The sequence below is a fragment of the Prionailurus viverrinus genome, chromosome E1, assembly GCF_022837055.1.
Source record: "Prionailurus viverrinus isolate Anna chromosome E1, UM_Priviv_1.0, whole genome shotgun sequence".
Lineage (NCBI taxonomy): Eukaryota > Metazoa > Chordata > Mammalia > Carnivora > Felidae > Prionailurus > Prionailurus viverrinus.
This window is the reverse complement of record NC_062574.1, coordinates 3,497,175-3,521,263: the sequence shown is the minus strand read 5'-3', so window position 1 is coordinate 3,521,263 and position 24,089 is coordinate 3,497,175. Positions and strand designations below refer to the sequence as shown.

Genomic DNA, 24,089 nt, shown 5'->3' with positions numbered 1-24,089 from the left:
AAAACATCTTCTCCAACTGTATACTTTGTCTTTTCGTTTTCTTAAAGGCCCTTTTCGCAAAGCCAAAGTTTTTAATTTTGGCCAAGTCCAGTTTATCAGTTTTTTCCTTTACGGATCATGCTTTTGGTATCCTATCGCAGAATTCTCTCTAACCCAAGGGCACAAAGACTTCTCCCTATGTTTTCTTCTGAACCTTTATAGTTTTGCCTTTTACATTCAGATCTGTGAAACATTTTGAGTTTACCTTGGTTTGAGTTGTGAGATTTAAGTTGAGATACCTTTTTTTTTTTTTTTTTTGCCTATTGATGATCAATTGTTCCAGATCATTTGTTGAAAAGACTTAGCCTTCCCCCGTTGACTTGGCTTTGCAACTTTGATTTTTTTTTTCAACGTTTATTTATTTTTGGGACAGAGAGAGACAGAGCATGAACGGGGGAGGGGCAGAGAGAGAGGGAGACACAGAATCGGAAACAGGCTCCAGGCTCTGAGCCATCAGCCCAGAGCCCGACGCGGGGCTCAAACTCACGGACCGCGAGATCGTGACCTGGCTGAAGTCGGACGCTTAACCGACTGCGCCACCCAGGCGCCCCTGCAACTTTGTAAAAAATCAATTGGCTCTTTTTACGTGGGTCTATTTCTGGAGGCTGGATTCTGTTCCTTCCATCTGTGTCTACTTCTTCACTTACAACTTCGTAGTACTTCTTAAAATAGAGAGATGGGTCCTCAAACTTTTTTTTCTCAAAATTGTTTGGCTAGTTCAGTTCTTTATCAATTTTAGAATCTGCTTATCTTCTATCTACAAAAGAAATCTGCTGAGAGGCACGGAGGTGGCTTAGTCAGCTGAGTCTGACTCTTGGTTTCAGCTTGGGTCATGATCTCATGGTTCGTCGGTTCGAGCCCCGCGTCGGGCTCTGTGCTGACAGCTCAGAACCTGGAGCCTGCTTTGGATTCTGTGTCTCCTTCTCTCTCTGCCCCTCCCCCACTTGCGCTCTGTTTCTTTCAAAAATAAATAAACATTAAAAATTTTGTTTTTAAGAAATATGGTATTTTTATTGGAATTACATTAAATCTAAAAATCAATTGGGGAGAATGGACATCTCAACTATACTGGATGTTCCACATCATAAACCGTGTGTGTCTGTATTTATTTTCAGTGTTCTTCGATTTCTTTCTTCAGCATTTTGTGATTTTCACCATACAGATCCTATATGTGTTTTGTTAGCTTTATACCTAAGTATTTCTCTTTCTTTTTTTTTTTTTTTTTCCTTTGGGAGCTATTTTAAAAAATTTTTTTTCAACGTTTATTTATTTTTGGAACAGAGAGAGACAGAGCATGAACGGGGGAGGGGCAGAGAGAGAGGGAGACACAGAATCGGAAACAGGCTCCAGGCTCTGAGCCATCAGCCCAGAGCCCGACGCGGGGCTCGAACTCCCGGACTGTGAGATCGTGACCTGGCTGAAGTCGGACGCTTAACCGACTGCGCCACCCAGGCGCCCCTTGGGAGCTATTTTAAATGGCATTGTTCAAATTTTGGTTTCTAATTGTTTTTAGTATACATACATTGCCCGAGGTTGTATGCTGACATTATATCCTGTGATCCTGGCAAACCCACTTATTAGTTCTAGGAGATTTCCGCGTAGATTCTTAGGGTGTTCTTTGTACACCTGTTACCTGTGAGTAGGGTCGTATTGTTTGCAAATAGTTTTATCTCTTCCTTTCCAATCTGTATACCTCTTTTCCTACCTTCTTCTACTTCGTTTTCTTTTTCCTTTGTCTTATTACACTGGCTTCCAGTATTGTGTTGATTTGTCGAATAGAAGTGGTGAGAGTGTCCTTGCCTTTTCCTAACCTTTCACGGAAAACATTCACTTTTTTTTTTTTTTTTACTATTACGTATGTTTGCTGTGGGGTTTTTTGGTTAAAGGCTCTTTGTCAGATTAAGGAAGTTCCCTTAAATTCCTAATTTACTCTTAAGTTTTAATCATAAATGTTAAGATCTGTCAAATGTTTTTACTGCATCCATTAACAGAAGCATATGGTTATTCTTTTTAAACCTTTAATATAGTATATTACACTGATTGATTTTCAAATATTGAATCAGTCTTGCCTTCCTGGGACAAACCCCATCAGGTTGTTATGCATTATTCTTTTTATATATTGCCAGTCTCAGTGTGCTAATATTTTGTTGAGAATTTTCTTCATATATGTTTATAAGGATATTGGTCTGTTTCCATTTCTTTGGTTCTGATATCAGGAGAGCACTAGACTCCTAAAATGAGTTGCAAAGTAGTCCCTCATATTTTTGGGGGGGGGGGAATATGGGTTATTTAGAAATGTGTTGTTTAATATCTCAATATTTAGATATTTTCTAGTTATCTTCATGTTAGTGATTTCAAGTTTAATTTCATTATGATCAGCAAACTTACTTTATATAGTTCAATTATTTTCAAGTTGTTAAGGTTTGTTTAATGACCAAGGGTATTGTCTATCTGGGTGAATATTTCACATGCACTTGAAAGGAATTCATATTCTGCTATTGTTGTGTATACTGTTCTATAAATGCTGGTTATATTCAGTTGGTTGATAGTATTATTTGCTCTTTCTGTGTCCTTCCTGATTTTCCATGTGCTTGTGCTATCAATTACTGAGAAAGGATTGTTAACATCTCCCACTAATTGTGGATTTGCCTACTTATCCTTTAGTTTTATTTGTTTTTCCTTTATGTATTTTGAAGCCCTGTTTTTAGGTGCAAACATATTTAGCATTGTTATATCTTCTTCATGAACTGACCCTTTTATCATTATGTGTCTTTTATCATTGTGTTTTTATCATTATGATTTTCCTTGCTCTGAAATTGACTTTGTCTCATATTAATTCAGCTACTTCAGTGTTCTTTTCATTAATAGTCAGGTAGTATTTTTTGTATTCTTTTGCTTTTAGCTTACCTATGACATTATATTTGGAGTGAACTTTGCAAACAGCATAGAGTTGTTTCTTTTTTTTAAATTTTATTTTTATTTATTTATTATTTATTATTATTTACTTTATTTTATTTCTTTTTGAGACAGAGATAGCAAGGGAGAGACAGAGAGAGAAGAGAGGGAGACACAGAATCCAAAGTAGACTCCAGTCTCTGAGCTGTCAGCACGGAGCCTGATGTGGGGCTCGAACCCACGAACCATGAGATCATGACCTGAGCTGAAGTTGGAGGCTTAACTGACTAAGCCACCCAGGAGCCCCTGTTTTCTGTTTCTTTTTAAATGCTGACAATCTCTGTCTTTTATTTTTTAATTTTTAAAAAATTTTTAATATTTATTTTTTGAGAGAGAGACAGAGAGTGAACGGGAGAGGGGCAGAGAGAGAGGGAGACACAGAATCCGAAGCAGGCTCCAGGCTCCGAGCTGTCAGCACAGAGCCCGACGCGGGGCTCGAACTCACAAACCGTGAAATCATGACCTGAGCTGAAGTCAGACACTTAACCAACTGAGCCTCCAAGGCGCCCCCCAGATAATCTCTGTCTTTTAATTGGTGTGTTTAGACCATTTACATCTAATATAACTATTGATATATTTTTATTCACGTCTACCATTTTATTATTTATCTTCTATTTGTTATTTCTGGGTTTTGTTCCTGTGATAGAGGGGGGAACAAAAGTACTAAGGATTCTTCCCATGCCCTTGGAACTATAGTTCCTCTAGTCAGAGGGAATAATTTCCCTTTTTCAGAATTTTAGGCATCTGCACGGCCCCCACTGCCATCACTGTTGCTGCTACTGCTATTTCGAGATTTCCTGGGGGCTATCGCAGAACAAAATGCAAAAGAAAAAGTAAATTCCCCCATCTCTCCAATCCTTTGGGGACCCTTTCTCTGCTCCTCACAGCAGGAAGGGAGGCTTCCTTCCAGCTCTTTCTGTCTGCCCTAAGTGTGCACTTGTGAGCTTTAGGAGGCCTTTGTGTCTAGGCCAGTATATAATGGGAAGGGTGGGGGGAGTGCAGGAAACTCATTGCCAGATTATTCTTGCTTCAAGTACTGGTTTTCTTCCCCATTCTGCTGCTACCGTTTACCTTTCAGAATCCTCAGATAGCGATCGCACGCATACTATTCAGAGTTCTTAGTTGTATTGAGTTGGAGAGTTACAGGGGAGTGTACTTACTCCGTGTTTAACCAGAACGAGGACCTCCAATGTCACATTTTGATGTTTACTTTTTCTTGACTTCTTACCATACGTCTGAGCAAATTTAGAAGTATTCTTTTTAAAATTAATGTGTTAGGAATGTGTTAACTGTTTTGTTACCTGGTGTTTAAAACAAGTACTTCCAGGGGCCCCTGGGTGGCTCAGTCAGTGGAGCATCCGACCCTTGATTTTGACTCAGGTCATGATCTCATGGTTTGTAAGATTGAGCCCCCGTGTCGGGCTCTGTGCTGACAGCTCGGAGCCTGCTTGGGATTCTCTCAAAAATAAATAAATAAACATGAAAAAAAATTCAATGGATACTTCTGAAAATCTTTTCAAGTAAGTAAATGTAGATATGCACCATCATTTTTATGTCTGCTCTGTATTCCATTGCACAGACTACTTTAATTTGCTTAATTGATACTCTGTAGTCGGGCCTCTAAGTTTCTTCTCTTTTTCTCCCTTATAAACAATGTTTCAATGACCATTGTTGTACACAATCCTTATTCACCCACCCAGTTATTTCCTTAGGATAATTCCTAGTGGTGGAGTGGCTTAGGCAAAGAGTGTGCACATTTTGAATTTTGATACTTATTAGCCAGCTACCCTCCAGAGAAGCTGTACCAATTTCCATTCTCACCAACTCCCTAAGGCAGAGCAAAATTTTTCCACATCCTCATCAAGAGTTGATATTTTTATCTTTTCCAATCATTGCCAATGTTTAATCTTTTCTAATTGTTGCCAATATGTAATCACATTTTAATATTCCTTTCTAGGCTAGAATTATTCAGAATACATTATAATTTGAATTCATTGAATTCATTAGCAATATTTATATTTTTGATATCTGTTTATTGTAGTGAAATATACATACCATAAAATTTTCCATTGTAACCATTTTAAAGTGTACAATTCAGTGTCATTAAGTACATTCACAATGTTGTACAATGACCACTGTCCATTTCCAGAACTTTTTCAACATCCCAAACAGATACTCTGTACCCATTGAATAATAGTTCCTCCTTCCCCATAGCTCCTGATAACCTCCATTACACTTTCTGTCTCTGTAGATTTCCCTATTGTGGGTGCCTCATGTAAACAGAATCATATAATATTTGTCCTTTTGGCCTGACTTATTGCACCTAGGATGATATTTTCAAGGCTCATCTATGTTGTAGCATGTATACAAATTGCATTCCATTTTAAGGTTGAATAGTTTTCCATTGTATGGATAGACCACATTTTGTTTACCCGGTCACCTGTTGACGGACATTTAAAGTGTATCCAATTTTTGGCTATTTTGAATGATGCTGCTATGAACGTTGGTGTGCAAGTATCTGTTACAATCCCTATTTTCAATTCTTTTGGGTATTTACCTAGAAGTGGAATTTGTGGGGCGTATGGTAAATCTGTGTTTAACTTTTTGAGGAATCACTGTACTGTTTTCTACCACAGCTGTACTATTTTGAATTCCAACCTGCAGTGCACCAGGGGTTCTAATCCCTCCACGTCCTTACTGACACTTGATAGTATCAGTTATTTTCTTTTTTAATAATGTTTATTTATTTTTGAGAGACAGCGTGAGTGGAGGAGGGGCAGAGAGAGAGGGAGAAGCAGGCTCCGGGCTCTGAGCTGTCAGCACAGAGCCCGACGTGGGGCTTGAACCCACGAACCATGAGATCATGACCTGAGCCAAAGTCTGACGCTTAACCGACTGAGCCACCCACACCCAGGCACCCCTAAATAGCTATCCCAGTGGGTGTGGAGTGCTTCGTCTACTTTTTAAACTATCTTTATTAGATTTTGCTATCAGGGATAACTTGGCTTTTTCAGAGACTCTTTCCTTCTTTCTCTATGCTTTCAAACAGTTGTAATGGCATAACATTTTTCTTTGCTGGTTTGAGAGAACTTATCAGAGGAACCATCTGAGACATGTATCACTTTTTAAGAACTGGTTCTTTGACAACTTTCTTTATTTGCTCACTGATCACTAACATAAGTAGTTTTCCTAATTCTTCTGGAGCCTTTGGGTCATTTTTATTTTCCTAGAAAACCAGGTGTGATATATAGGGTTCAGAATTTTGTTTTGCCACATATATATATATATATATATATGTGTGATATATGTATACATCATATACATGTATGATATATGTATATGATATACATCATGATATGTATGACATATGTATATGATATACACCATACATATGTAGAAAACACACATACATATGTAGAAAACACACATGCATATCATATATGCATATGTATATGATATATGTATATGATATACATATGCATATCATATACATCATATACATGTATGATATACATCATGATGTATGATATATGTATATGATATACATCGTACATATGTACATTATATACATATATATATGCATATATGACATGTATGTGTGTTTTCTTTCTAAACATTGCCAATGGTATAACACCTTTTAATACTCATTCTGTGATTATCAGTAGGCTAAAATTATTCAGAGTGCATTATAATTTTATTTCATTGTATATATATGGCCTTTACCATTCCTAATATTTACTTATTGTTCTCTCTCTCCAAATTAGCTTTCCCAGGTATGTTTTCATTCATTTATTGTGGAGTTCACTTAGTTGTGGAGTTTGTTGCTCTGGGAAGCAGGGTTTGGGGGGGTCTCCCACTGCGGTCACGGTGGGGCGAGCGGGGGTCGTGACTGAGGGCACAGGCTCGAGCCGGATAGTCTGAGTCCAGTGCTCAGTCCTTTACTGAGCTGGTAAAGCTATTTGACCTTCTGTAGTCTCTCTTTTTTTGAGAGAGAGAGAGAGTGCTAGCTGGGGAGGGGCAGAGAGAGAGGGAGACAGAGGACCCAAAGCGGGCTCTGTCCTGACAGCGGAGGGCCCGATGTGGGGCTCAAACTCATGAACCGTGAAATCGCGACCTGAGCAGAAGTCGGATGCTTAACCGACTGAGCCACCCAGGCGCCCAAACCTTCCATAGTTACTTAACCTCACTGTGCTTCAACGCCCTGCCTGTAGAATGGAGAGAAAATAGTACCCACCTCCTAAGGTCAATGCAGATGTTTAAACGTTGGTCATTTTTCAGTGTTTAGAAGAGTGCCAGGCTCAGAGCCAGCACCGCAGAGGAATTTCTGAAATAAATGTAGCCGTTCCTCCGACGTGCTGGGAGCCTGGGTCCCCCAGGAGCCCCTCCATTCCCCCAGACGCACTTTCTGTCCCTTCCAACCACTTACGCTAACTGCCTCTTAGTTTGCAGAACCACGTCTGTGCGGAAAAACAACCACTTTACTTTCCATTCTGTTGCTGAGACGACCACATCCTCTTCACACGTACCCCGGGCTCCCATGGAGAGCTCAGGTCAGTATGACCGGGTTGTGGGGGGGGGGGGGGGGAGGGGACAGAGGGGTCGAGTGCGTCCGGCTGCCTCGCAGGGGAAGGCCTCCCTGGCAGGTGACAGTGCCCCCCTGGGGCTGCCATCTCAGACCCCCATCTCAGCCGCCCCAGTGTGAGAACATCTTGAGAAGCGGACCTCCACGCCCTTGTACGAGCCCCGGCTCCTTGCAGGTCACTGAGCTGGACACTGAGGAGGAGGATGACGATAGCCAAGATCTATCGCCAGATGCTTGGGCTCATTTACCAAACGCCTCGGTAGCAGTTACAATCTATCAGGTCGTGATAAAAGCCCTTGACAAGTATTCACTCACGGAGTCCTCATAAAGGCCCCCTGAGATGGATGTTATCGCTACCTCCATTTTACAGAAAGAGAAAGTGAGGCCCAGCAGGGACAGGTATTGCTCCCAAGGCCACATAGTTTTGTACAGTCAAACCAGGACTTGACCCCAGCAGGCTAGCTCCAGCGCCGTGCCCTTAACGATTTCGCTGTGGCTTTCCCCGGGCAGTCGTCAGAAGGGTTCTGTGTGGGACAATATCAATGCCCTTGTCCCTGTTTTATGGAAAAGGGGAACAGAGGCTCAGAGAGGTGAGGTCATCTACTCAAAGCTGCACAGCTAATATCGGAACCAAGGTCTAGCTCATGGCAAAGCCCACGCTCTTCACACTTTGTCAACCTGGGACGAGGGATGACCTTTCCCTCAAGATGCGGATCCCCTAATGGTCACCCAGGAAGTCACAGAGCACTTCTCACGAGGCTTAGGCGCTAATGCCCCGGAAGACCCCTACCCCAGGGAAGGGGAAGGCACAGCCAAGGCAAGTGAAACTCCACGGGTCGTTATTATCCCTAAGACACGCATCCTTTCCACACCCCGTCACCGTCAGAGCCTCCCACAGCCGGAAGAGGCTCGGGCTGAATCAAGCAAGCCCGCAAATCCCTGTGTTGCGATATTCCGGGTTATCTTTCACCAGCTGGGGTTTGCCCGGTCCAGAGGGTGGCAGAGTGGGGCCAGCAGTGTGAAAATCTGAATATTACTTTTTAAAAAAAATTTTTTAAATGTTCACCTATTTTTGAGAGAGACAGGGACAGAATGCAAGTGGGTCAGGGGCAGAGAGAGAAGGAGACACAGAAGCAGAAGCAGGCTCCAGGCTCCGAGCTGTCAGCCCGGAGCCCGACGCGGGGCTCGAACTCCCGAGCTGTGAGATCATGACCTGAGCCGAGGTCGGACGCTCAAACGACTGAGCCGCACAGGCGCCCCGAAAAATCTCAACCTTTCAAAACCAACTTACTTGGCGCTGGCTTTACGTAGAACATTAGATGCACGCCATGCTGCGTTTTAGGAAGAGAGGCATGCCAGTGAAGTTCCTTTGGATACAAGCAGCAGAAACGCATGTGGCTGGTTCCATTTCCCAAACACAAAGAGTGCCCTTCCCGCGTTCCTGCCTGCCGGCCATCACCTGCGCGGGGCTCGCCCAGAGGGAGAGAGAGTCCACTGGCCAGCTTGGTTTTGTGTCTGCTCCAGGCCAAGGCAAAGCAGGGCGCCTGGACTACAATGAGCAGAGAGGGCTGCTGGGCGGGCGAGACCACCGGCAGCCTCCACCGAAGATGTGACAGAGGGCCTCCCCCAAAACAAATGGGGGAAAGAAAACATCCCCCAACTAGGATGCTGGCCCCGGGAGCTCCCCAGGGGCGTCTCGCCATCACGATCAGAACTGAAGTTGTCCCGGCTGTCTTCCCAAATTACAGATGCCTAGAACTGGCCCCACCATCCTGTAGCCCTAAGGGGTTCTCTCATCCTAGCGTTCAGAAGAGGGGCCCCTGAAAAGGAAGGTATTTCTTTAGAGGCATGCAAAAGGCAACGCTCCAAGGCGCCCGAGTTACTGTCATTTGGCCATCCCTGCAAACAGGGCCAAGAAGGCAAACCATTTTTGAACGACCTGAGCCCTTGTTCCACGTGGGGGTCAGGGGGCCCCGGGCATGGGCATAAAAGAGAAGTGGAAGCCACATGACTCCAGCCAATGGTGCGTCTGGGTGCTGAGGGCAGATTTCAGTAAGCTGAGATGTCGGGACGGAGCTGTGGGAGCACCGGGGCTTTTCAGGCGAGTCCTGAGTCCCCGGTTGGGAGGCCGGTCCACGACGTCCACATGTGGTCAGCGTGCGGGGACTCGTGGGATCTGGGAGAACGGACCCCAGCTCCGGGGTCCAGGTGGGGGAAAAGTCACCCTCTGAAATGGGAACCAAGCTGCTAAGTGACATTCCCCTGCACGGAACTAACCTGCCTTAGGAGTCCCCCGTCTGAACAGGGCCACAGGTGACCTGTGCTGTCCTCGACTGTTTTATGGCTCACCCGACGTGAAGTAACGGGCCCTGGGGTTAGTTTTCAAAGAGAGGGGACCAGAAAGAGTCTGTTGGTGCGTTCTCCCTCTCCGTTCAGGGAGGGGGTGCTGATTCTGGCGGCTGATGCCCAGAAGGCAGAATAGGGCAATTCTTTCCAGCGCCCTAGTTGGAGGAAACGTCCCTTGGGAGTCGCAAATTCAACCTCTTGGGTGATAATTTTGTGTGTCCCAAGTGACCTGAGGTTGCCTGTCACCCTTTCGTCTGGAGGGACATGTCCACTCCTCCTGATGTGGATGGATGCCGTGGTCCTCTGTGGCTGTGTTAGCGAGGTTTTCTCCACAGAAACAGCCCCCGTAGAATATACACACATATATGGGATGAGATTTATTTCTTTTAACATTTATTTATCTATTTATTTATTTGTTTGTTTAGAGAGGGGAGAGGGACAGAGAGAGAGAGGGGGGGAGAGAGAGAGAGTCCCAAGCAGACTCCATGCTGTCAGTACAGAACCCGCCACGGGGCTCAGTCCCATGAACCATGAGATCACGACCTGAGCCAAAATCCAGAGTCAGATGCTTAACCCACTGAGCCACCCAGGCACCTCTAGCATGAGATTTATTATAAGATTTATTATATTTATTATATGAGAGTTATGATATATATTTATTATAAGGAGATTTATTATATTTATTATGAAGATTTATTCACGTTACCATGAAGGCTATTTGGGGGCGGGTGGAGGGTGTCAGCCTTTTGTTCTATTCAGGCCTTCTACTGATCGGACGAGGCCCACCCACGTTGGGGAGAGCCACCTGCCGACTCAGTCTACTGATTTAAATGTTTGCCTCATCCAAAAACACCCTCGTAGAGACACCCAGAAGAATGTTTGACCAGATATCTGGGCCCCTTGTGGCCCTAGTCAAGTTGACACATAAAATTAACCATGACAAGTAGGTGTGGGCTAACTTGCAGAAGACAAAGACTGGTCTGCTTGGAAAAATCTTGGAAGATTTTCTTCATGTCATGGCTGGACCTTGAGCACTGATGTCTACTGCCCAGCTCCCAGGGTTATGTTTCTTCTCTTTTTATTTTTTATTTTTTTAATGTTTATTTATTTTTGAGAGAGAGACAGAGACAGAGCATGAGTGGGGGGAGGGGCAGAGAGAGAGGGAGACACAGAATCTGAAACAGGCTCCAGGCTCTGAGCTGTCAGCACAGAGCCCGACGCGGGGCTCGAACTCACGGACCGTGAGATCATGACCTGAGCTGAAGTCGGACGCTTAACAGACTGAGCCTTCCAGGCGCGCCCCCCCCCCCCCCGCCACCACAGTTACATTTCTGAACAGACACCACACCTATTGCAAAACAAGCTAACAAACAATGACAACTTTCAACTTTCTCCAATTATTTCCTTTGCATCTCCTTCTGCCACCGTGACAGCCAGGAAGGAGCCATTCTGACCCTGTGACCTTCATTCTTATGCAGGGATGATTGTCCTCTGTGAAGCCTGAGCATTTTAGCACTTGACTCCTTTCTTGACTAACAGGTCGATTACCCAGAACTCTAAGCTTATCACTTAAGACAGTAATTCACATCCTGATGATACATTAGACTGTCCTGGGGAGCTATTAAAAAACAAACAAACAGGGGCGCCTGGGTGGCGCAGTCGGTTAAGCGTCCGACTTTAGCCAGGTCACGATCTCGCGGTCCGTGAGTTTGAGCCCCGCGTCAGGCTCTGGGCTGATGGCTCAGAGCCTGGAGCCTGTTTCCGATTCTGTATCTCCCTCTCTCTCTGCCCCTCCCCCGTTCATGCTCTGTCTCTCTCTGTCCAAAAATAAATAAATGTTGAAAAAATTTAAGAAACAAACAAACAAACAAACATTAGTTCTCATACTCTGATATCTGATTTAAATTGGTTTCGGGTGAGCTGTATATTAGTGAGGTTGTTTTTTTTTTTATTTTTTTTTTTCAAAATTTTGTTTTTCAAAAAACATTAGTGTTTTTTAAAGCTTTCTGAGTGATTCTCCTGTGAAGCCTAGATTGGGAAGGGGGGGAAAGGAAAACATTCTAGGAAGCGTTTGGGAGAGATGTGATTCTGTCTGGGATCACAGAAGCCTGGAATGGCCAGAAATTGAAGAGTGGACCTTGAGCTAAGGGAGTCCTACTGTGGTCAGGACCCTGAAACCCTACTTCTCCATCCCTCCCTATTGGCTCCTTAGCCTCACAACACCTACCCTGGTTTGAGAGCTGGGAATCTTTGTGCGGGCGACTTTATCCAGCATATTGATTTTCAGCACTCAAAGCCCAGACGCTCATAGGTAAGACATATGTTCATAGTCTCACCTGGGAATTTCCTCCTCTCCCTTTTCCGGGTAAGCAGGTGGATGGACACATGTAAGAGTGCAGCTTTAGAAGAAGAGGCTTTGCCGAAGAGAAAGCTCTCTTCCCGCATTTCTGTGGCCTTATGTAAATCACGTCTCCCCTCAGAGCCTCATTTTCCCATCTGTAAAATGGAATGAGGGCCTCTCCGATCCCTCTGGGCCTGACCTCTGTGCTTGGAGAGGCAATATGGGGCAAGGGTAAGAGCTCTCGACCTGGAATCTAAAAAACAGAGAGAAGAGTATTTGGAGGGCAAACCCCCAGGGCTCTGCTGAGAATTCAATGAGGTAATATGCCAGAAAATGCTCTGCAAGTACACGGGTCAGTCAGAGAATGCTAGCCGCCGTAACAAATAACCCCAATGTCAGTGGATTAGCACAACAAATGCTTATTTTGCACACTGCCATCCAGTGTGGGCTCCAGTCTTCCGGGGACTGAGTTCTCCCCCCTTCTTGTGGTACCGCCATCTTGAACATGTCTTCCAAGGTCACCACGGGATGGGAAGAGAGAGGTGGAGGCTAGTGCAGGGGATTTTAGGACCGGGCATGAATGTGTCATATGTTGTGTCTACCGTATTCCATTGGACAGGACTCAGCACATGGCTCCCATAACTGCAGGGGAGTCTGGGAAATGTAGTCTTCCCGTCTACCCGTGACAACCGTGAGATTGGTTTGATGAACACATGACATTGTCTTGCCATGCCTGCGTACGACTTTCTGTGTGTATTCCTTTCAAGTGCTATTTAAATGTCAGATATTAATAGTAACGTGACAATATCCCACATTCCTGGATGGAGGGGAGGATAATAATTGGAATGTTTATTTATTTATTGGCCGTTCTGAGTCAAGAATGATGGTAGACGTGCAGGTCGTATATGAACAACTTTGAGACACTTGAGGCACAAGAAATACTCCATTTCTTTCTTTTGCTTCATGCAATCAAATCCAGCTTCAAGCTCTCCTTTGCCACAGCCAGTACAAATTCCAATGTCATTCACTTGGGGGTGGTTCCCCCTCTCTGTGATCTTGTAAGCCCAGGGGTTACAAAGTGTTCATGATGGAAAAGTCCGTGGTCTTCAGTCCTCTGTAGCTGCAGCCCCCTGAACAGGTTGGCTAGGCTTGCATGGTGCATAGGGAGAGAGGGGGTTCCTTTGGGGACATTCTTGAGTGCTGGCAAAGGTGACCCAGGAGACCACAGCAGTGACCCTCAAGGTCAGAGGTTCGTGCTCACCTGCCTTCAGCCGAGATCTTTGCCACCCCCGGTGAGCTGTGTCCCAGCCAGCCCTGGTCTGGGCTCTCCCAATCCAGGGGACTCTAGCCTCTCTGCTTCCCTTTGGGTTATCACTCTCCTCTAGAACTAAAAGCATCAGCCTTCACCCCCACCCCTCTGAGATAATCCAGCTCATTGTCTCCGTCCCCTTGAAAGGGGTCTCAAACTCAGGGGCCGGGTAGAGGGTGTGGATGGGGGAAACCAGGAGGGGAGCACTGTGAGGAACCAGAATAGCTGTGCCCCATCGATTGCCCCCATGTGAGGAGAATGCGTGCCCAATGTCAACGGACTTTCAAGAGATGCCAGAAACCCAACTTTTATGCAAAATCTCCTGATTTGTCAATGTTGGCAGCTGATTCCTTTTTTCTTCTTTCCTTTCGAGACACTCTGCAAGCCCAAACAAAACACGTCTGCAAGCCAGATGTGGACCAAAGCCCGAGAGTTTGTTCTGGCTGCCCAGACTTTCGAAAACACACTTTATTTGGGGTTGTCTCCTGGGGCTCCTGGCAACTTCTCTATTTTTTCTCTGAAACATAAAAGCTGAACTCCCTTTGCAAAGCGGAGGAACCCAGGGCTCAGAAGACAAAGGCTTGACTGCCCTTTGAGTGAGGGGGCAGGGGGGAGATCACCGCGTTCACGGTTCCCAGCCTGTGTGGTCCTTGGTGAGGCGGGTGGAGAAGGAGGAGGAAGGAAGGAGGAAAGAAGAAATAACATAATGTTTTCATAACTCAGCCTGCACTGACTCCTTAAATCTTCATGCAAGGTGGAGACAGGTAGATGGGAAGACAGCTCGCGGCCAGCCTTCGTGCCAGGCTTCGTGATCCTGGCCAGTGTGGGGGGATGCTTCAGTGCCCAGCAGGGTGGCTGGGTGGCCAGACGTGGGGTGTAACAGCCAGTGCCCATTCTCAGCCTCAGGGAAGGCTCCAGAACAGGCCTCGATGTGCCCCAGGGCGACAGGGGAGGGGCAGGTAGAAGATGAGGGTTTTGGAGAAACCAGGTGGCCGACTTAACAGAGCTCACGCCAGAGCCTTGGAGGGGCCGGTCCCCAAGCCCCGGCTCACCCCGGGTCCTCGGCTAACCCCATTCTAACTCCTGAACTGCACCCCGCTGGTTTCTGAAAATTGTGATCTCGATCCTGCTTGCTTCCCAAGGCGCTCGAGGCAATTAAGATCTATGTTCAGTAGGATGTAAACCAAGAGCAGGAAGAGGATGCGGGAGGAGAGGTCCCTGACCCCTGAGATGAGCTGATTTGTGACGCTGGGTCCCAGTCTGACCGTAAGTTTCCTGACAAGCAAGCGAAAGAGGAACCCCAGACACGCGTGTGGTTTGCAGCGTCCGAGAACCCAAGAACGCACACGCTTGCCTGTAAATTCGATCTCTTGTCGGGAGCTGGTGGTAAAGAGGGGTCTGTGGTGTGGACAGCGTCTCCCGGGCTTCCTGTGTTAGTCCGGAGCCTTCGAGAAGCAGGGTGGCCACGCGGGGACCGAGGTGGGGGGCACACCTTGGGGGCAGGAAAGGGAGAGGGGCGGACCGACATCTGGCTCCGAGGGAAGGAGAAAGAGAAGGGCTCAGCTGGGCGGCTGGGGGACCCCTGCGCGGAAGTCAGGCACGGAGAAGGGCCCCAGTGGCCGAGGAGGAGACTGTGAGGGCCCACGGCTCCCCATAGTGGCCCCACAGCGGGCGACGGGCTGCCCGCACAGAGCCCAGCTAACCTCCCCGTAGTGGGAGATGGGCCAGGGGCCTCCTCCCCGTTACCAGTGAACCTCACTTGTTCAGATGGTGAGGACTGGATGTGAGGCCATTTCAACAGGGGACGGAGATTGGGCTCGGCCCCCAAAGAGACAGACGGCTGGGGGGGGTTGTAGCCAGTGGAGGGCGAGGGGGCCAGCGGATGGGAGATCCCTGGGAGGAGACACCGAGGCTGTAGGTTCCTGCTGAGAGGGTTCTGCTAAAACCAGTCCACAGGCAGGCGGAAGGCAGGACCGGGGCCAAGATGGGGGGTGGGGGTGGGAAGGGTGACTTAGAGCCTGAGTTCACTTGATCAGGGCACGGTCACCTCCTGCCCCAGCATTTATCTGACCCGTTTCTTTCGGTTGGCTTTAAATTTTCACTTCATGTATCAATTGAGGAACCCCTTAGAAATATTGTTTTTCAGGGGCGCCTGGGTATCTCGGTCGGTTGAGAGTCTGAGTCTCGATTCCGGCTCCGGTCATGATCTCGTGGTTTGTAGGTTCGAGCCCCATGTCGGGCTCTGCACTGGCCTGCTTGGGGTTCTCTCTCTCTCCTCTCTCTCTCTCTCTCTCTCTCTCTCTGCCCCTCCCCTGCTCGCTCACACTTCTCTGTCTCTCAAAATAAAGAAACATTAAAAAAAATTTTTTTTCGAGCACACATTAAAATAACAGCCTAGTGATTCGATTGTTTTAGGACCTTTTAAGGCCCTATAAAACCATCCCGTGTACCGCCGGGGGCACACTGACAGCACTCTGGTTTTACGGAGCACACGGAGATGGTGACTGGAAGGCTGTGTTTCGGGCCCTGTGTGCCCGCTGTCTGCTCCGAGCTGGCCACTTTGGGGCACCTCTCGGGGCTTGGAGAAGGGGGGCTGAAGACGGTCTCAGGGAGTGCAGGGGTGGGGGGGGAGGGGGACGCCGGGGGCCCCAAAGCTCCTGGCCTCAATGCTCGCCCGCCCCTGCCGCCCAGATGCTGAGCTGGATCTCCAACGGAGTGTGCAGGCCGTGCTCCGGGAGCTCGGCGCCCAGGCCCCGTCCCTGCAGAGCAACCAAGGTAAAAGCCAGCAGGCAGCCTCTGCCACGATCTCTCCCAACCACCATCCCAACCCCCCCGGCGAACCAAATTCCCCTCGACCCTCTGGCCCGCCAGACTCCCAGAAACGTGGCCCCGGGCGCAGACCTACAAACATCGCCGGTCCCTAAGCCACAGGCATACACCTGTGTCCCCCTAGTGTCCCTCTGCCTGCCTTTCCGCCCTGAGCACCCCCTGTCCTCAAAAATCAGCAGAGCAGAATTCCACGGGTGAGAAGTCCAGCCATGTGGCCCCAGAGCCAGATGCCCAGCTGAGGGGTCAGACTCGTGGCTGCTCAGAGTCACGGTCTGGGGGCTCCAGGGCGCAGGGCCCCGCTCCAGGGGTCCCCCGCTAAGAGCCCCCTGCCCCACCTACGTGTGCCGGGCTCCCCTTTCTCCCGGCCAGGCATGTGGAGATGGTCCCTGCATAAGAAGGTGGAGCGAGATCCTGGAAAGAGTCCGGCTCTGGTCCGCATTCTGCTCAGAGAACTGGAGAAGGTGGGTTCTGGGGCTTCGGGGAGGCGGGCGGGGGTAGGAGAGAGGGAGAGGGGGAGAGAGACCCAGCCAGCTGGGGCCTCGGGGCCATCAGAGCCGCGTCCCCCAGACTCCAGTCACTTGTGGGCTGTCAGCATGATGTTTGCCAGCCGTGTCTCCCTCCTGCACGCTTCTGTCAGTGAGATTTTCTTGATCCTGACTCTCTTTACTTCACTTGACTTAGCCCGTTCCCCCAGGACCGTAAATGGAAAAGCCCCCACTGGCAGAGAGACAGAATATGGATAAACATAAGTGCCTATTTCTTATGACCTTTTCTTTCTTCTTTTTTTTTTTTTGACGTGATTTTTTATTAACATTGAATAAAAAAATAATATCCACTCTGGCTCTCTCCTGCATTGCAAGGGGAAGAGTGGGGGGGGGGGGGCTGGCACTTCCCGCCCCCGCCCCCAGGCGCAGGGCAAGCCCCGCCTCCGGGGGGTCCCCTCCTTCCCTTAGGGTGACGTTTTCAAAATCTTTCTTGGACCGCCGAAAGTGACCCTCCACACCACCCCATGCCCCCTCCCCCGGGCCTGCAGACCAGTAAAATGCCCTGTGATCTCCTGTTTTCCAGGCAGAGAGCGAGGACATCCGGCATGTGATCATTCCTTTGCTGCACACGCTAATGTATGTGCTCACTAAGGTGAGTGTGACGCCGAGGGTCAGGGCAGTCGTGGCAACCCACACGTGGCAGGGCCAGACACTGTCCTCTCCCGCAGGAGACACGCAGTCTCTGCCTGGGCACGCCTAGGAGAACTCTTGGGTGGCCTGCCCCAAACCGTCTTCTCCACACTCGCGGTGCCCTGCCCCTAATACACAAAGCGGGCTACTGGGGAGGAAGTTGGGAAAGCAGTGCGTGGGAGGCATGAGAGCCTCGAATGCCGGAATGGGGTCCTCGGGATTGCTCCCATGCGCCCCGGGGGCCATCACTGATCCCTGCTTGGGAAAGGGACAAGTCACGGAGAAAATGTCTCAACAACAGCGATCAGGAGCTGTGTATGATCGCAGGGGGTGGGAGAGGGCAGCGAGGGAGATGAGGGGCAGAGAGAACAGTTCGGGGGCTGCCGGGATCCAGGGGCAGGAGGGGGCTGGGCTCGGGCCAAGGCAGAAGGCGCAGGAGGAAGCTGACCCCGTGGCCACTGCACTGGGAGCGTCATGCCTGCGGGATATCGCGCCCAGCAGGCTGGAGAGGAGACTCCAAGTTTTCAGCCTAGAGCCCCACAGGAATGTGCTGCCCGGACAAACAGAGGGGAGGGGAGGGGAGTGGATTTGCTAGCAGGACAGGGTGAGATGGATCCCCTTTGGGGCGAGTTTGAGTGGGGTGTCCGAGAGGTGTCTTTCAGGTGCCGGGCGAAGAGACTAGGGGTGTACGTTTGGGAGGGAGGTGTGAGCCCAGGTCTGGCTGTCAGCCCTGCCTTTCCTCCTCTCCACCCCACCCTCCCACCCACCCAGCACCCTTTGTGACCTAGGGCTCTGGGCACCCAACTCCTCCCTCCCACCCAGGCCACGGGCATCACGGAGGAGCTCTACCGGAGAACCTACACCTTTTGCACAAGGTTGCTAACCCTGCCCGCCCCCTACTGCACGGTCGCCTTGGACTGCGCCATAAGGCTGAAAACCGAGACCGCTGTCCCAGGTGAGAGCTGTCCCAGGTAGGAGCTGTCCCAGGTGAGACCTGTCCCAGGTAGGAGCTGTCCCAGGTGAGGCCTGTCCCAGGTGAGAACTGTCCCAGGTAGGAGCTGTCCCAGGTGAGACCTGTCCCAGGTAAGAGCTGTCCCAGGTAGGAGCTGTCCCAGGTGAGGTCTGTCCCAGGTGAGACCTGTCCCAGGTAGGAGCTGTCCCATGTGAGAACTGTCCCAGGTAGGAACTGTCCCAGGTGAGACCTGTCCCAGGTAGCAGCTGTCCCAGGTGAGACCTGTCCCAGGTAGGAGCTGTCCCAGGTGAGACCTGTCCCAGGTAGGCGCTGTCCCAGGTAGGCGCTGTCCCAGGTAGGAGCTGTCCCAGGTGAGACCTGTCCCAGGTGAGAGCCGTCTCAGATAAGAGCTGCAGTGCACCTACATCCACGGTCTTGCTTTTCCTCCGAGGTTCCTGGAGCTCAAAAGTCCCAGCACCTTCTGTGGAGGGTGCGAAATGGGGGTCAGAGACCAGAAGCCAGTTGGCTGATGCGGTCTGCTTTGCAGGGACACTGTACCAAAGGCTGGTCATTGCCGAGCAGAACCTGACGAGTGAGCTGTACCCCTACCAGGAGAGGTGAGTGACCCCTGACAGCATGCTGGCTTCCGCCCCCTCCAGGTGTTGGGACGCCATGACTGCTCACTGAGGGGGACAAGGCTGGGTGGAGAGGAACCCCAGCAGAGTTTCCTGTCCATGGCATTTGTCCCGGGGCAGAGTGTATTTGCAAGGGTGGGCGGGGCCTGCCTTCTCTGGAGATCACAGGAAGCAGGGTGGTGGGTCTGTCCTCTGGGGCTGGCTCAGAGCCCTCCCGCTCACATGCAGAAGGTGATACCAGCACTGGGCCAGTCTGGAGTTCTGTCGTTCCACCTCCGTCCCGCCCTTGGCCATGATGCAGCATCAGCCGGCCAGCCTGCTGGCCAGAGGTGGCTCCCGGCTGCTTACGGTCCAGGCCACAGTCACACCGTGAAATCTGGGGCTTTCGTCTGTGTGTGCCTGGCCCTTCAGATAAGATTGAGGAAATGTCTGCTCTTGGTGTGGGGAAGAGGGGCCGGTGAAGTTGGGGGTGCCGCTGTTGAACCGGCCCTGGAAGGTGTGGCTTGAGGCTGTGTTCATGGGGGGTGCAGGGAGGTGGGGTGGAGAGACCCAGAGGAGCCGGGAGCCAGGAAGGAGAGCAGGGGTGGGAGGGAGAGGAGGCGCTGGCATGATAGGGTGATGGGAGGAGGCGGGGTTTCACTCAGGGTCCAGAGTCCTCTTGGGCAGGAAGGAATTAGGGTCCCTCCTGGAGGGCGATGTCATCAGTGGACCACAGAGCTGAGGGGGTGGGGGACAGGATTTAGCTTGGGACTTGCCTGGACGCGAGACTAGGGGGCACCCAACGGGGGCCAGCTGTTCCTGCCTGCTCTCTGATTTGCCACAGTCCCCACTCCTCCCTATTGCTGTCCCCCCAGAGACTTTTTTTTTAAGTTTATTTATTTTTGAGAGAGGGCAGCGCAGAGAGAGAGAGAGGGAGAGAGAGAATCCCAAGCCGTCAGCGCAGAGCCCGAGGCGGGGCGCCACCCCACCAACCGCGAGATCATGACCTGAGCCCACATCAAGAGTCTGACCCTCAACCGACTGAGCCACCCAGGCGCCCCAACCTCCATAGACTTTGGAATCCGAGGCTCCTGTTTTTGGAGGAACAAAATACTCGGGGGCTGCAGGGCTCCACGCTGCCCTTCCAGGCGCTCTCCCCCCCGCAGCCATCCTCTGCAGCAACCCCCCCCCCCCCACCTCTGCCCTCAGAGCATTCCTCTTCGTGGACCCCGAGCTGGTGTCCCCGTCCGTGTGCAGCGCGCTGCTGCTGGAGCTCGAGGCGGCGCAGGCGCAGCAGACGCCCGAGGCCTGCATGCGCCACGTGGTCGCCCACGCCCTGCAGGCCGCCCTGGGGGACGCCTGCCACGCAGGCGCTCTGCAGAGGAAGCTGCAGGTAACCGCCCCGCCCCAGCCCTCCTTGGCTGCGCCCGGGGCCCTGCACGCACACGCCAGCTCTCCTCCCCGGCTGCTCTCCTTCTCCCCGGTTCAGACCACCCTTGCCCCCTCGATGCGGAAGAAGTACGCACTCATTAAGGAAAATCCGGGGCGGGAATGCACGCAGGCCGAAAGAGGAAAGAAAAATCGCCCACCCCCGCCCACCCAGATGTATTCCCAATCAACGTTTTGGTCTATTTCCTTAATAATACAGACGACGGTAACCCGGACAGGTGCTGTCGGCTGAATGTCTGTGGTGTCCCAGGCACGGCGTTAGACACTTTTACATGTATCACATTTAAAAAAGGCTCACCACGTGTCAACAACATTGTGAAATGGGTATAATCATTAAAACTGGGGCACAGAGAGGTTGATAACCTGCCCGTGGTCACACAGGTACTAAGTGACTGGGTCAGGATTTGAACCCAGATCTCTCCGACCTCAAACTTATGTTCCACCGCCTCCCGGCCCCACAGCCCCACCACCCCTTTTTAGCAGGAGATACCGAACTCTGCATACAGTTGTCCCGAATTAGGGTGAGAGGCCGGGCCTCGATACTCCCGCACCTATTAATTATTGGACGTGGACGGTCCTCGGGAAGGGACATGACCGTGGAGAGTGGCCTTTTTTTTTTTTTTTTTTTTTTTTTTTTTTTTGCCGGAGGCTGACTATGGAAAGGGACTCAGCTGACAGCTGACGGTTGCTAATACTCCCAGCAGCAGGGCTAACGAGTGCCTCAGTCTTGAAGGTGGGAATCCGGGGAGCCACCATGGCATTTATCACACTGTTGCACATGGAGTCAAAGCCAAAGACATCTCAATGGCCTACAAGACCCTCGAGATCTGTCCCACCTGCTCGCTTCCTCTCTGATTCCATCTGATTCCATCTGATTCCAACTTCTGTACTTTCCCTCTCTTCCTCTCTGCTCCAGCTACATAGGTCTCCCTATTGTCCCTCAAACATGCCAGGCATGCTTACACCCCAGGGCCTTTGCACATGCCGTTTCCGATGCTTGGAACATTCTCTCAGATATCCACATGGCTCGCTCTCTCACTTCCTTTAGGACTTTACTCAAAAGTCACCTGTCGGTGAGACCTCCCTGATCACATTATCTAAAACGTCAGCCCCTGCCCCCAATTTCACATCCTTCTTCTCTGCAATTTATCGTACTATAAATTTTACTTCTCTTGTTTATTATCATGGGGGGGGGGGTGGAGAGAGAGAGACATACACTATAATATAAACTCCCTGGGAACAGGAATTTTTATCCGTTTTGTTCACAGCTGTATCCCAGCATCTAGAACAGGGTCTGGCACGTCGTGGGTGCTCAATAAATATTAGTGTATTTATAAATTAAGCAACGAGATGAAATGGACCCGATGGCCCCTTCTAACTCTGATTCGGTCATCTTCTCGGTGCATTATCTGTTCGCTCCACAAGTGTTTATCGGGGCCCCAGCCACCCAGAATGACCCTCCCTCCCTTAATCAGGAAGTTAGGATCCCGCTCAGCAGACCCCCCCCCACCCCCAGCACAGACCAGAGAGGAAAACAATCCCTGGTGTGCAGACAACATAATGCGGGGCTCTTCTCAGGGTTTCGGATCTGCACCACGGGAGGGGGGAGCTGAAGAGCATGGGATTGCCCAGTGAGAAGCTTTCGAAACCTGTTGCCATCCATTCCCATTAAGGAGAAAGGCTCAGCTTGGTGTTCTACCCCTAACTTCTTTAACAGTCACTTCCCTTTTTCTTTTTTTTAAGTTTATTTATTTTTGAGAGGGAGAGAGAGAGAGAGAGAGAGAGAGAGAGAGAGAGCGCGAGCAGGGGAGGGGCAGAGAGGGAGACACAGAATTGGAGGCAGGCTCCAGGAGCCCGACACAGGGCTCGAACCCACAAGCCGCGAGATCATGACCTGAGCTGAAGTCGGAGGCTTAAACCGACTGAGCCCCCCGGGCGCCCCTAACTTCTCTTTTTAAAAAGAGAAGGCAAGCTTCCAGCCATAAAGCCTTGGCAGGCTGGCACTTAAAAATAGGGGTTTGTGAGGATTATATTCATCTTGGTTATTTTTCTAAGTGGGACGTGTGACTCTAGCCTTTTTACATAGATTACCAACATAAATTGTCCTTCTGAAATAGCTGGGAACCAAAGTGAACTGATTGAAAGAACAAGGGTGAGAAAATTATCATACAGCAACTATTTAGGGAGCACCCACCATGCGCCAGGGCGTGTTCTAGGCGCTGCGGATGCCGCTGTAAACAGACTGCCTTCCTGGAGTTTACATCCAGGCGGGGGCAGAAGACTGACCCAAGGGAGGCCCTCCCTGCCCCTCTGGGGTCCCGCGGTTCCGGGGCAGCCCCGTGTGGGGGACAGAGAGGACGCTCAGGTGTGGGCAGCATCGGGCAACCTCGGAGCCCGGGGGGGTGGGGGTGGGGCGGTGGGAGTGGGGGGCTGGGCCGGGACCCAGGCTCTGGCGCCCCTCCCCGACAGGCCAGCCCTCGCCAGGCCCTGGAGCGCTATTTCCACGCCGTGGTGGCAGCCGTGGAGCAGATGGCCAGCGAGCCCAGCCCGAGCCGGGAGGGACACCTGGAGAGGCTGGAGGAGATTTACTGCTCGCTGCTGGGGCCGGAGGCGGCCGCCAGGGGGCGCTGCGGCGGTAAGCGGGCGGCGGCGGCGAGGCCCGGCGAGGGCCCGCAGGGGGGCGCCGGAGAGCAGCGCTGCACCTGAGGCGGGCGGGCCTGCGCGGCTCCTGGGGGGCCTGGGGACCGAGGGCCGCCCGGGGAACTTGGACGGTCCCGGGCTAAGCAGGCAGAGAGGAAGCCTGGACGGGACCATATGGGGGAGAGAGGGTCTCTGCACGCCCCCCGCGCCCTCCAGGAGCCGCAGGGGAGGGCAGAGGAGAATCCCACAGCCCGCCCCCCCCCTTCTTTCAGGTGACCCCCTGCAGTCCCCGCAGCCAAACATCCCTCTGCCCAGCCCCCACATCACCTTCCACCTGTGGACGGATGAAGAACAGCTCTGTAAGTGCCTCACACCTCCTCCCTGCAGAGCTGAAGGGAAGTGTGTGTGTGTGTGTGTGTGTGTGTGTGTGTGTGTGTTTCTCACTGTGTGTGTGTGCATTCGCGTGTCTGTGTGTGTGTGCATGCAACTGTGCTTTCATGGGCCTAGAGGTCTGTGTCTGCGTGACTGCGTGTATCACGTGTGTGTATCTATTTATGTCCTTGCGTGTGTGTGTGCACATCTGTGTGTGTGTGTGTTCACGTGTGTGCGCCTTGCTCCCTGAGCTGTTCGGCACGTCTGGAGGAACGCATTTTCTCTATGCCAGAAGAGCTCGGTGCCTTAGCCACTGGCCTCACCTAGAAAGGGCCACATGCCCAAGCTGATGCCGACAGACAATGAATGTCCCCAAGAAGGAGGCAGTCACACAGAAGTTACAGTTCCAGGAGCTGGAGGGGTCTTTCCAGAGAGATCTGCTTGCCTCACACTTCTGTCCACACTGGCCTTCCCCTCACACTGTCC

At 50.6% G+C, this 24,089-nt stretch overlaps 1 protein-coding gene across 9 annotated transcripts in view; it reads left to right on the top strand.

Moving 5' to 3' along the window:
• PIK3R6 (phosphoinositide-3-kinase regulatory subunit 6) overlaps positions 1–24,089 on the top strand; it is a 60,182-nt gene that overhangs the window by 12,694 nt on the left and 23,399 nt on the right. For 3 of the 9 annotated variants that reach the window (XM_047833337.1, XM_047833339.1, XM_047833338.1), the window contains 9 exons: positions 7,437–7,544; positions 16,264–16,347; positions 16,771–16,862; positions 17,470–17,538; positions 18,399–18,531; positions 19,076–19,145; positions 20,352–20,535; positions 23,061–23,226; positions 23,504–23,590. In XM_047833337.1, coding sequence (XP_047689293.1) covers positions 7,532–7,544; positions 16,264–16,347; positions 16,771–16,862; positions 17,470–17,538; positions 18,399–18,531; positions 19,076–19,145; positions 20,352–20,535; positions 23,061–23,226; positions 23,504–23,590 — 898 coding nt within the window. In that variant the 5' untranslated portion in view covers positions 7,437–7,531. Of the gene's footprint in view, positions 1–7,436; positions 7,545–11,801; positions 15,052–16,263; positions 16,348–16,770; positions 16,863–17,469; positions 17,539–18,364; positions 18,532–19,075; positions 19,146–20,351; positions 20,536–23,060; positions 23,227–23,503; positions 23,591–24,089 lie in introns of those variants that run through there. The other 6 variants (XM_047833341.1, XM_047833340.1, XM_047833344.1 and 3 more) reach the window with 6 other exon arrangements.